The 13463-nt window shown below is 46.9% G+C and overlaps 1 protein-coding gene across 1 annotated transcript; it reads right to left on the reverse strand.

Annotated features, from left to right (window-relative positions):
- Positions 1-1356: 1356 nt before the first annotated feature.
- On the reverse strand, positions 1357-12726 carry LOC116504542 (zinc finger and SCAN domain-containing protein 12-like). Its single transcript, XM_032211611.1, has 4 exons — positions 12662-12726; positions 7780-8380; positions 5479-5605; positions 1357-4773 (listed from the first exon to the last, which is right to left on the reverse strand). Exons 2-4 carry the CDS (start codon positions 8365-8367, stop codon positions 3707-3709), a joined length of 1782 nt encoding a protein of 593 aa, XP_032067502.1. The 5' UTR covers positions 8368-8380; positions 12662-12726; the 3' UTR covers positions 1357-3706.
- Between the last annotated feature and the right edge of the window lie 737 nt (positions 12727-13463).

A 13463-nucleotide genomic window follows, 5' to 3' on the forward strand; every position in this document is an offset into this window, starting at 1 on the left:
AAAAAAAAAAAACTAACTTTGAGAATAGTATTTCCTGAAAATCCAGTCTGATATTAATGGAGATATTTTACTCTTTTGCATATATTATGATTTGTATGTATGTATGTGTCAGGGATGGGTTCCTGCTAGTTCTAACCTATAGAAGAAGTTCCACAAATCTCCAGTGCCATTTAGAACTGGTTCCAGCTCCTTCCCCCCACCACCCGTCCGCACATCATCAAAATGAAGAGCGAGAGGAGGAATTCTGGGAGTTGAAGTCCACAAGTCTTAAAGCTGTCAAGTCTGAACACCCCTGGGGTTTTTTTTTCTAAAGGGTTAGGGGTGCAAGGGTCTTGTAACTTGACAGCTTTTAGACTTGTGTGCTTCAAATGCCAGAGTTTCTGAGCCAACATTTTGGTTGCTAAGCAAGAGCGTTGTTAAGAGTTTCACCACATTTTACAAGTTGGCCACTCCCACCTGGTCACATGGTCAGCAAGCCACTCCCAACCAGTCACATGGTCAGCAAGCCACTCCCACAAAGCAGGCCACGCCTACAGAAGAGGTTCTAAAAAAAATTGAAAACCACCACTGATGTACGTGTATATGTGTGTGTATGTATGTATATGTATTACAGGTAGTCCTTGACTTACACCACCAGAGCCCAAAATTTATGTTGCTAAGTGAGACATTTGTTAAATAAGACATGTGTTAAGTGAATCAGTGCAGTTGTTCAATGAATCACACAGTTATTAAATGAATCTGGTTTCTCCATTGACTTTGCTTGTCAGGAGGTCACAAAAAGGGATCACTGCAACCATCATAAAAGTGAGTCATTTGCCAAGCATCCGAATACAGACCACATCACCACGGGGATGGTGCAAGGATCAAGTGTGAAAAATGGTCGTCAGTCACTTCAGTGCCGTTGTAACTTTGAACGGTCACTAAATGAACTCGTGTGTAAGTCGTGGCCTATCTTTATTTCCCTCTTTCCCATAGCAATGAATATTTTTGTGCCTGGAAAAAGTGCCATCGCAATCATTGGACTCTTGAAGAAAGCCAAAATATCGAAGGAAGTTTTCTTCCTCCTACTGCAATACCGTGTTTTCCCCGAAAATAAGATGGGGTCTTATTTTCTTTTGACCTTTGAAATAAGCCCCTGGCCTTATTTCCGGGGAGGTCTTGTTATTTCTGAGGTGCAGGAAGCGGCGAACATGGTCTCCTCATGGCTGCTGCTGTGTCGCAATCTTTTCAGGAAGTGCTTATTTTTGGGGGAGGGCTTATTTTAGCTCATGCGCTCAAAAGCCCGATTGGAGGTCTTATTTTTGGGGAGGCAGGGTAATTCTCGCACCGGATGTGTGAAAGAGACGTCGCTTCTGAGCCAACGTTCTTATTAGCTTTATTCTAATCAGCTTCTGCGAAAAGTAACATATTTCTACTTTCCTTCCCCGTCGACAGAGATTGTGCCCATCGCTTACTTGCCACAGAGAACCAAATTTTCTGAGAAATTAGTTCAACTATTCCAGCCTCTCTCAGCAGGAAAGCAGGAGCATGAAAAACAAGCATCAGGTTACGGTTAATGATAATTAAGTAAACAGAACAGGTTCAATCCTTTCCAAACGGAGCTTTGCTACACATATGGGATGGCTGGATAAAGAAACAGACGAGTAGAAAAGTCATTCAGTTCCTACTTAACAGCAGCCAAATCAGTCGATGCTAAAGAATAAAAACATCTAGGTCACATCTATGGCACGTGTGCCCGAGGGGGCATGCGCAGCCTCACCGAACCCTCTTCTGGGTTTCTGGTACATATACGCGCATGGCAATCAGTTGTTTTTTGCGCGCGCGGCAATGCCGCAAAACCAGAAGAGCTGGTCTTCTGATTTCTGTTACGCGCATGCCAGCTGATCGTCATGCACGTATGCACACCAGTAACAGGAAGAGAAACTGGCCGGTGCGCATGCTGAAAAGGCACCGGGAAATGAAGTTTCAGTTTCCAGTGCGCGTATGCCCACTTGGCAGCTTCTCTTCCGGGGCGCGTCGCCCAACAAGCACTTTTTGTCACTTGGTGCTGAAACGGTTCACCATCCCTGGTCTAGGTAGCATTTCAGAGGGCAGATGCCCCGTGCTGAAGTACCCACCACTTGAAGTTGCCACGGTGGTGCAATGCCCCCAGCACAGCAGCTGGGAAACCATTTGTAATCCGACCTTATGGGCCTGTTAAAATCGTCCCAGTCTGTAAAAGTTCGGAATCCTCGCGGGAATTCCAACGTTTAAAAAGTATTAAAAAGTGTTAAGATGTGAAGCCAGATCGACAGGGCGAAAGTGGCGTCGAGGCATTGCAGAGCAAGTTCCGTCCCTTTCTTATGGGCAGACGTCCTGGCACATAAACAAAAGGGGTGGAGCTTATGTTCACAATGTCACAGGTGCTTTCATCATTTTCCTCTCCACACATACACTCCGGGATGCCTAGAAGTAACATAAAAACCGAGCATTTCGTTTGAAAGAGCTACAGTGCAAAAGAACGCCAGGGTTACCTACAACCAGTTATACATTGCAGTCATTCCCATTCGCTCAAAAACTTGCCAGATTCTTTTGAAATGGCTACCGTTTTCTGGAACACCCACAATTGGGACCAGCGGCTGTTGTGAAGTGAAGCGGCCACTAAGTGGGAAATCACGTGACCATCACTGGGTTTCCCTTTTCTCTATTTTCCCAGTCCTCTGGGATAATAAGCAAAAAAAGGGGAATGAACATGTATATTTACAATCATTGGAGAGAAAGGGATTGCAAGGGAGTAAGTAAGCAAGCACACAATAGGGAATACACATTGAAATCAATGTCTTGGTTCTGGCTGCAGCCCAGTGTAGTCCCCATTGTGTGCTCTGCTTACTCTCTTGTAACCCCTTCATCTCTCCATTCTGTAAAGGGGGGAAGAAAAGAGGGTTTTCTGTAGGCAAGCTCTCCTACGCCTGACCTATTTTCTCCCCATCCTGGCTTACACAGTGGAGAGTTTGAAGAGGAAGGGATTACAAGAGAGTAAGCAGGTCTGTAATGGAGAATACACTGGCTGCTATTGCCACTACATTACTTTTAATGTGTATTCCCCCATTGTGTGTCCGCTTACTCTCTTGCAATCTTACTCCAATCTCTCCAATCTGCAAGCAAATGGAAAAACAACAGGTCAGGCACAGGAGAAAGCATACTGAAAGGCCGTTGAGGGCAGATATCAGTTGTAAAGTTAGCTTTTCAGCACTAATGTAACTTCGACTGGTCACTGAATGAAGCAGTCAGTAAGCAAAGACGACCCACATTGCGGTTTCACTGCCTTTGGGAATCTTCACGTCACGGGGCACAGCAATTTTGCCGAGGCAGCTGACAGTTTCATCTTTGTCTTCAGAGTATTTGATGACCCAAACAGACAGTGCTGTTTCCACACACACATACACATACACATACACACACCCCACAAACCGAGTTTGAGGAGGAGCTGTTTTAAAGCACAGTCTATTTCAGATCTTAATTTGAGCGTTTCTTCTGCAAAAAGGCAACCCACCCCTTGTGACCTTGAGGCTGCGGGTCGTGCATGTCTGGTGGTTTTAAGTGCTCAGTGCTGTGAACTACAAGGAGACAAAGTTGTGAAGACCCCAAAGAGGGGAGGTTTCTCCTGAGGAGAAACCAATTTCCAAACTCAAAGCGAAAGAGTGGCATCCTGTTACAGCTGCCGCCACTACTGGGGGGACTGAGAAAGGTAAGCCGACGGCTTCTCTCGCGCATGCTTTCTCACAAAGTGCTTGACCACGTGTGCCCGCTGGGTGAAGTTCTTCCGGCAGATGGCGCACTTGTAGGGTTTCTCTCCCGTGTGCATCCTCTGGTGCACCAACAGGCCCGAGGAATGCCGGAAGTGCTTCCCGCACTCCGAGCACTGATACGGCTTCTGCTCGGTGTGGATCACAATGTGGGTTAGAAGGGTCGTCTTCTGGTTGAAGCTTCTCCCGCAGTCAGAGCACTGATACGGCTTCTCTCCCGTGTGGATCCTTTTGTGTCGGTTCACACTCGATTGCGTGGCAAAGACTTTCCCGCAAATCGGGCAGGGGCTCCCCTGCCTTCCCTTATACAGCATCGGTGAGCTGTTCATTTTATCGAGGTCGTCGTACGGGCTGATCACGGCTACGTTTTTTTCTTCGGCGATCTCACCTTCCGGCTCTTTCTCGCGCTCTTCTAGAGGGCCAAAGACTCCATCTTTCCACTCCCCTTTCAACTGTCCCGCGGTGGACTCCTTCTTCTGCCCGTTCAACAACCTCCCCAGTTCCAATCTCTGCCGGAAGCTCTTCTTACAAGAAATGCACTTGTAAACCTTCTCCCCCGTGTGGTCGATCTGGTAGGCGTTGACACCCCACTTCGGTTTGAAGTTTTTCCCACAGTCAGAACACTGATACGACTTGTCTCTGGCGTGAACCATCTCGTGGGAGAGCAGGTTGGTCTTCCGGTTGAAGCTTTTCCCACAGTGAGCACATTTGTAGGGCTTCTCTCCAGTATGAATAATGAGGTGTCTATTCAGGCTTGATTTTCGGGTGAACGCTCTCCCACAAAGGAGGCAGGTGTGTCGTGGTCCATCTTTGTGCTGTCTTGGCGGGACAGTGAACCTCCAGAGGTTGACCCCGTCCAGCTCGCTCTCTTTTGAGTTCTGCGTTTCGTTTTCTTCGGGGTAGTCAATGACAACATCTTCTATCTCCGATCTGTCGAAAGCGTCTGTCTGATCTTCTTCGATAGGTTGATACATCTCTTGGTCACTTTCTAGAAGGGGGGGGGGATGTACAACGTTATAATACTTTAATTATTGTAAAACGCAAGTAACACACCATATTGCTTGGCGACAGTAGCATTTATACAGATTATGAACGTTCTCATGATTTAGCTAACTTAAGCCTTTAAAGATTAAAAAAGGGTTTACCGTATCTTTCGGAGTATAAGACGCACCTTTTTCCCTCAAAAAAGAGGCTGAAAATCTGGGTGTGTCTTATATATTGAATAAAGCATTTTTTTGCCTCCTGAAACCCCGCCGCCTTCACCAAGATGGCCGTGCAGAGCCTCTAGGAAGCTTTTAGAAAGCTCCTGGGGGCTGGGGAGGGCAGAAATGAGCACAAAATGGCCCGTTTTTTGCTCAATTTTACCCCCCTCCAGCCCCCAGGGGCTCTCTATAAACTTCCTAAAGGCTATCCATACCCTTTTATTTACGAAAAACAGGCCCGTTTTTGTGAAAAGTGGACCTTTTTTGCTCTTTTGGAAATGGAAATTGTTAAGCCTTTTGCCCATAGTTAACTAGATAAGCTAACATGTATTGGTTTGACAATCGCAAAATATATATATATCCAGGAATTGGAAGCCAAGAATCAAGCACACTTTAAACAGAATGCATGTTCAATCACCAACACTAAAAAGGATTCTATGAAGTACTTGGTTTTCTTAACACCCAGAGCTGAAGAAACAGAAGATCCTGACCTAATAAGGAAGCGTCTTCATTTCCCTCCAGTTTCATCTCTTTATAGGGAGGTCTCTCTGGGGTCCCCATTGAAGGCTCTCCAGAATCACAGAAATCTCCAGCCTGTTCATCAGCTGGACTTGAGACCTAAAGGAACAACAACAACAAACAAAACAATGACAGAAGATTAGAATTTTGAGAGTTGGGATTATTACACCTTTTTGATGGAGATAGGTTGAAACTAAACAAAAAGGATTTCACTGTATTTTTTACCCATGGTTACAAAATGAAGAATTGCTCAAAAGTGGAACTTTTCAGACCATCTATTCTTGGATAATTGGCATGCTGAGATAAGCTCTTACAGGCAAAGTCACTGCTAAAATTCAAATAGAGAGTAATTTTATCAGATTTCACTACAGATGCTATATAGGTTGATTAGTAAGTAACAATAATAATTTCTCTTCTGATAAATTTAGTGCTATTTGAAAACTATTGTTGATTTGTATTGTTCAAAGGTGTTTTTCTTCAATTCTTGTTTCTTCTTGCCTTGTCGTTGTTAATTGCGAAGTCGTGTCCGACCCATCGCCACCCCATGGACAATGTTCCTCCAGGCCTTCCTGTCCTCTACCATCCTCTAGAGCAGTGTTTTTCAACCACTGTGCCGCGGCACACTAGTGTGCCGTGACATAGTGTAAGGTGTGCCGTGGGAGAATTACTTTATAGATAGCTGGACTCACAGCTATCGTTTGACCACCATTTAATGGCTGTGACCAGGGGGGCATTCGCCCAGGTTCGCCTGGTGCGCCAGTTGCGACCCTACCTGAATCGGGAGGCTCTCACAACAGTCACCCGGGCCCTTGTGACCTCTAGGCTGGAATACTGCAACGTGCTCTACATGGGGCTGCCCTTGAAGAGCATCCGGCGACTTCAGCTAGTACAGAATGCGGCCGCGCGAGTGATTGTGGGTGCACCTCGGTTCACCCGCATAACACCTATCCTCCGCGAGCTGCGCTGGCTACCTGTCGATCTCCGGATGCGCTTCAAGGTGCTATTAGTCACCCATAAAGCCCTACATGGCAGTGGATCTGGATACTTGAGAGACCGCCTTCTGCCAATTACATCCCTGCGACCAATAAGATCACATAGATTAGGCCTCCTCCGTATACCATCGGCCAGCCAGTGTCGGCTGGCAACTACAAGGAGGAGGGCCTTCTCAGTAGTAGCCCCGACCCTTTGGAACGAGCTCCCCGTAGAGATTCGCACCCTCGCCACCGTCCAGGCCTTCCGCACAGCCTTGAAGAACTGGCTCGCCCGTCAGGCCTGGGGACAAGGATAATTCCCCTCCCGAATGATGAATGTATGTTGTTTATTATTTTATTATATGTCTTATCTTAATGTCTGTATCTCCCCTTCCCCTATTTTATGTGAGCCGCCCTGAGTCCCCTCAGGGAAAAGGGCGGCCTACAAATATTAATAAATCTCTAAATCTCTAAATCTCTAGTCAATATAGGCATAGAGTTAAATTTTTTTAACATTTTCTAATGGTGGTGTGCCTCGTGATTTTTTTCATGAAAAAAGTGTGCCTTTGCACAAAAAAGGTTGAAAAACACTGCTCTAGAGTCCATTTAAACTCACATCTACTGCTTTGGTGACTCCATCCAGCCACCTCATTCTCTGTCGTCCCCTTCTTCTTTTGCCCTCAATCGTTCCCAGCATTAGGCTCTTCCCCAGTGAGTCCTTCCTTCTCGTTAGGTGGCCAAAGTATTTGAGTCTCATCTTCAGGATCTGATTTCCTTCTAAAGAGCAGTCAGGGTTGATTTCCTCGAGGACTGACCGGTTTGATCACCTTGCAGTCCACGGGAGTCTCAAAAGTCTTTTCCAACACCACAGTTCAAAGGCCTCAATTCTTAGGCGCTCAGCCTTTCTTATGGTCCAACTTTCACAGCCATTTTTGCCTTACGGAATATTAAACATGAACAATTAGATTAAAAACATCTCTAGCGTTAGAAAGTAACTTAGGTGTCATCGGGGGTGGGTGGGGGGGGGTATATGACCTTGGATGGGTCATAAAGAATGGTGCATAGTCTGGGGGGGGAGGTATTCCTGGACTCAAAACTCCTATTTGAAGGGCAGGTGGCAGCCCTAGCTAGGAAGGTCCTTGAGTCAGTCCCCAAGCATCCCAATTTAAATCACATGACCGTGGGGATGCTACCACGCGTGTAAGTGTGAAAAACGGGCATAGGTCACTTTTCCAATGCTGCTGCCACTCCGAACGGTCACTAAACGGACTATTGTATGTCAAGAACGACCTGCCTTCTCACCTGCTCTTCTGCCTCCTCTGCCTCTTGCTGCCTCAGCAAGAACTCCTCCGCCAGAGCAACTGCCACGGAACATGTCTCCGCTCCGTATCCCCGAATTCTTCTCTGGATCTCCATTGGCAGGATCTCCAGGAACTGCTCCAGGATCACCAGCTCCAGGATCTGGTCTTTGGTACGTCTTTCTGGCTGCAGCCACCCCCAGCAGAACTTCTTCAGCCGCTTGCAAGCCATGCGGGGACCTTCGGATGGCTGGTAGCAGAACCTCCTGAAGTGCTGGCGGTGGGCCTCCTCGGAAATGGTTTGTTCGTCCTGCTGGAAGCCGGGCGGGATGGTGACGATCCTTCTCCCGTGGCTTTCCGAGTCGCCCTTGGGTGGGGTGTTTCCCCACATGGAGCAAGAGGACTCTGCTTCTTTAAGGAAATTCTGCCATCGGTCTTCCCACGTGGTCACCTGTCCTTCTTCCGGTTCCATTTTAATCTGGGATGGCATCGCTACAGGCAAATCCTCCCCCACAATCCCGGTCACAACCAGCTGGAGGCTCCCCTCAGATTCAGCAGTGGGGCTGCCTGCAGCTTCCTTTTCGGTTTTCATGCTTGGGGTATCCCTGGAATCAAATAAAATAAAATAAAATTCAGTTGACATTCATCAATGGGCCATCAGCGACAATTGCTATCGCTTACCAAAATGGGGCATAGCATCCTCCCCTCAGTGTGACTGTGGGGGTCTCAGCCAAATTGCAGATTGCATTGTGACCGGCTATGCCGGTCCAGTACCTGTAGTCCTTGACTTACAACAGTTCATTTAGGGATCTCTTAAAGTTACGATGACACTGAAAAGGGACGGATCACTGTTTTTCATGCTTAACACCATAGGAGTATCCCCATGGACACATGATCAAACTTTGGCAATAATTTATGAGGGTCGCATGTCCTCGAGTTACATGATCCCCTTTTGCAACCTTCTGACGAGCAAAGTCAACGGGGGGGGGGGGAGCTAGATTCACTTAAAACTGTATTACTAACTTAATGACTGCAGTAATTCGCTTAACCACTGTGACAAGAAATGTCATAAAATGGGGGTACATTTCACTTCACAAAGGTTTCACTTAGCAACTTAAGAAATTTTGGGCTTAATTGTGGTCATAAGTTGAGCACTACCTGTATCTGATTGTTTTGATGTAAACAATACTGCGCTTCCAATGGTTAGATGGCCTAGACCAGGGGTGTCCAAACTTGGGAACTTTAAGACTTGTGGACTTCAACTCCCAGAATTCCCCAGCCACCCTGGCCTCTTTTGGATCTTTTTAACATTTCTACTTTATTTGGTTCTACTAATCAAATTGAAATGTTAATGTGTACAGGCAGTCCAGGAGTTACAACAGTTCAGTTTGTGACTGTTTTAAAGTTACAACGGCACTGGAAAAAAGCAACCAATGGTCATTTTTCACAATTATGACCGTTGCGGCATCGTGTCACATGATTTACATTCAAATGCTTGACAACTGATTTACATTTATGACAGTTGCAGTGTCCCAGAGTCACGGGATAGCGGTAGCACTCAAGACTTATATACCGCTTCTTAGCTCTTTACAGCCCCATTCTAAAGTGGTTTACAGAGTTAGCCTATTGCCCTCAAAACGATCTGGGTCCTCATTTTACCGACTTTGGCTGAATCAACCTTTAGCCGGTGAGGCTCGAATTGCCGGCAGCCGGCAGAAATAGACCATATATTATTTCAGACAAATGGCTCTCCAAGAAAAAGAGAAGAAGAAAATCTATGGAGTTGCTAAGAGTTGACATTGACTTGATGGTATATAATCGAACGATGGGTTGGGGAAAGGCCTGAAATTAAAAGAACTAGCTGGGGAATTCTGGGAATTGAAGCCCACAATACTTAAAGTTGCTCATGTTGGAGGCCCCTGATAGAGATGATGGTTTTGAAGCCCAAGCCAATCTGCAAAGGGGATTGCCTTGTGTGAAGCGAATTTATAATGTTGATTAAATTTAATTTCGGTCCATATGCCCAAATATTATATTCAGATCTGATGTGCAGGCATCCCTCAGTTGATGATGATTTATTTAGTTAACTGTTCAAAGTTACATCTGTGTTTTAAAAACTTACAAACAGTCCTCGCCCTTACAGCCATCAGTGTCCCCGTAGTCTCGGGGTGTGAAAATTCAGGCACCTGACATATCGATAATCGTCACAGCACCAACATGATTGCCGTTTGTGACCAGCAGGTTTCCGACAAGCAAAGTCACTGGGGAAGCCAACGGAGAAAGTCGCATGTGACGTCTCACTTAACAACCACGGCCATTTGCTTAATGACCACAGTAAAATAGCTGGTAAAATCGGGTGTGGCAATTTTTTCCAGCTCCTATTTTGGTCATAAGTCAAGTAACTGCACATCCATAATTATAATGGATGAAAACTGGGATTTAGAATAGAATAGAATGGGATTCTTTATGGGCCAAGTGTAATTGGCCAGATCCATCCTTCAATAAACCTATTAAAAGTTTGAGCCTGCTTTTAGATAAAAGAAGTTCTCCCATTTAAAAAAAATGCATGTTAACTGGGTTACACGCTGTGCGAAATCCAATGCTATTCCTTCAGTTTTGCCCGAGAGCATTGGATGAACCCAGCTGATGGCGGTTCGTTTGATAAACCACGATTGAGCAAAAACAAGCTTATTGCAACGTCTAACTCAGTGTTTCTCGACCTCGGCAACGTTTAAGATCCGTGGCCTTAGCTGGCTGGGGAATTCTGAGAATTGGAAGGGTGAAGCCCCCTAGAGCCGAGGTGGCGCAGTGGTTAAATGCAGCACTGCAGGCTACTGCTAGATCAGCAGTTCAGTGGTTCAAATCTCACCGGCTCAGGGTTGACTCAGCCTTCCATCCTTCCGAGGTGGGTAAAATGAGGACCCGGATTGTTGGGGGCAATATGCTGACTCTCTGTAAACCGCTTAGAGAGGGTTGAAAGCCCTATGAAGCGGTATATAAGTCTACTGCTATTGCTATTGCTATTGCAGCATCTTAAAAAGTTTCTGCATTTGAGAAAAATGCTATGTGGGAGCTGGGTGCCCACAGCATCCATTCTTTGAAGAGTCTAGATGCCAGCCAGCCAGTTAATTGCAGCTGTTGGCAGTTGAAACACCACCACCTGGGAGATCAAAGACTTCCCACTGCTGTTGTCACTATTTTATGGTTTTCTCCTTTATCTGGTGGGAAGAAAGGAAACGATAAGTTGTGGGCAAAAATGTAGGAAGGGTGTTAGATGTTAACGAAGAGCATAGAGACTTAGGTTCAAGGTTAATCCTCATCCTGGTGGGCTAGTGGGATTATGTGCCCATCATGGACTGTGTTGGGGATTGAGGGAGGGAGGAAAGGATTTAAATGCCTGTTTTCTCATGGTTTGTAAGCCATAGTTTATGGTTTCTTAGGTGATGCAATACAGTCTCTGTCTCAGACCAACCTACTTCACACAATAATAGCTGTGAAATTTTCTATCCTCAACCGAAGGAAGGAAGGAAGGAGGGAGGGAGGGAGGGAGGGTGGGAGGGAGGGTGGGTGGGAGGGAGGGAGGAAAGAAGGAGGGAGGGAGGGAGGAGGGAGGAAGGAAGGAGGAAGGAAGGAAGGACTTAAATGCTTGCTTTATCAGTTTTTAGCCACAGTTTATGATTTCTGAGATGAGGCAAATATAGGTAGTCCTCGATTTACGACTACAAATGAGCCCAGAATTTATGTTGCTGAGAATTTTGTTAAGTGAGTTTTGCCCTATTTTACTATTTTTCTTGCCACATTTAAGTAAATCCCAGCAGTGGTTAAATTAGTAACCTGGTTGTTAAGTGAGGCCAGCTTTCACACTGCCACAAATTTCCACAAATAAGTCCTAGGAATGAAATAGAATTACAGAATGAGGGTCTTTCTCTTTGTTCCTCCTGTGCTAGGTTAATACAGGCAGTCCTTGATTTACAACAGTTCATTTAGGGACCCTCAGAGTTACAGCGGCACTGAAAAAAGTGACTTAGGACAATTTTTTCACACATACAACCGTTGCAGCATTCCCACGGTCCCATGATCAAAATCCAGCCACTTGGCCACTGGCTCATATTTATGACAGCTGCACTGTCCCGCGATCCCCTTTTGCAACTCAACAAAGTCAACGGGGAAGCTGGATTCACTTAACAACCATTGCTACTAACTTAACGACTCTAACGATTCACTTAATGATCGGGGGTCCTTCTGACAAACAAGTCAGTGGGGGAAGCCGGATTCACTTTACAACTGTGTCACTAACTGAACCACTAGCCATGATTCCCTTCTTAAAAGGCCTGGCCAAAAGAAGGTCAGGAAACGGGGCAAAACCCAGGGAGCAAATGTCTAGCTTAGCTGCAGAAACGTTGGGCTCAATTGTGGCCGTAAGTTGAGGACTACCGGTACAATACCACCCCATCCCACCCACAACCAGCCTGTTGGACCCCTCCTCACTCCCTTTTGTGATTCTTCCTAGAGCCCTCCCCCACCCACCCACCCCCCAAAAAGGAGATCCCCCTTTATTTGGGGGGGAGGGGGATCATTCCAGGATCGATCTGTTGGTCGTGATCAACAGATCACCGCCCGACCGGCTCGTCTCCTGATCCTGCCGTGGAGGGGAGCGAGAAAGAGGCAACCAGCCCAAAGTCACCCAGCCGGCTTTCACGCCCAAGGCGGCACTAGACCTCGCCGCCTCGCTTTCTATAGCCCGGTGCCTTTAACCACTAGACCACACTGCCTCTCCTCCTCCTCCTCCCCCCCCCCGGCTGTCGTCCCCCCCCCGATTATCCCCTCTCCTCACCCCCTCCCCTTCCCCCTCCCCCCCGCCGGACAAAGCAGCCTCCGAAACTCACAGCCGAACCTCCCGAGTTGAGAAATTCAAAATCCAGAGAGTTGGGGGGGGGGGGGGCGGAGCTTGGAGGCGAGGGCTGGGAAAGGTGGGGGCCTTCGACGTTCCTCACGCACGCTCGCTGGCGCCGGGCTGACGCACACGCCGGGCCGCTCTAGGAAGCCGGCGCGCTGCTCCTATTTTAACCCTTTGGCGGGAACGGGCTTTGGCCGCGAAAAGGAAGCGCAAATATTTCCCGTCCTTTCGCGACCTTCTCCTAATTCACCGAGTTCATCCCGTTAACGCGACACGTTGCAGACACGAGTTGTGGAAGGCTAACCACTGGTTATTATATATTTTTTAAAAAATCTGTTTTTATTTTTCAATCAGAATAGACCTAACAACCACGTTACTAACTAAGCCAGTGTTTCTCAACCTTAGCAACTTGAAGATGTCTGGACTTCAACTCCCAGAATTCCCCAGCCAGCGAATGCATTCGCTGGCTGGGGAATTCTGGGAGTTGAAGTCCAGACATCTTCAAGTTGCTAAGGTTGAGAAACACTGAACTAAGCAACTGCAGTGAGTTGCTTAACAACCTCGGCAAGAAAGGTCATAAACCGGAGCCAAGTCCACCAATTCAACAGAACTTTTTGGCTCAATTAGAGTCAGAAGTCGGGGACTATTGGAAGGAGTGTTGAAGAAGTTCATTCCCTGCGCGCCAGATTGTTCTATCCCCCCCACCCTCGCGCCTTCACGGGGGCGATCACGTGACGCCACGGGATCACGTGAGGAGCCCTTTCTTCTTCCTCCTCCCCCCTCCCTCCTCG

The sequence above is a fragment of the Thamnophis elegans genome, chromosome 2, assembly GCF_009769535.1.
Source record: "Thamnophis elegans isolate rThaEle1 chromosome 2, rThaEle1.pri, whole genome shotgun sequence".
Classification (NCBI taxonomy): Eukaryota; Metazoa; Chordata; class Lepidosauria; order Squamata; family Colubridae; genus Thamnophis; species Thamnophis elegans.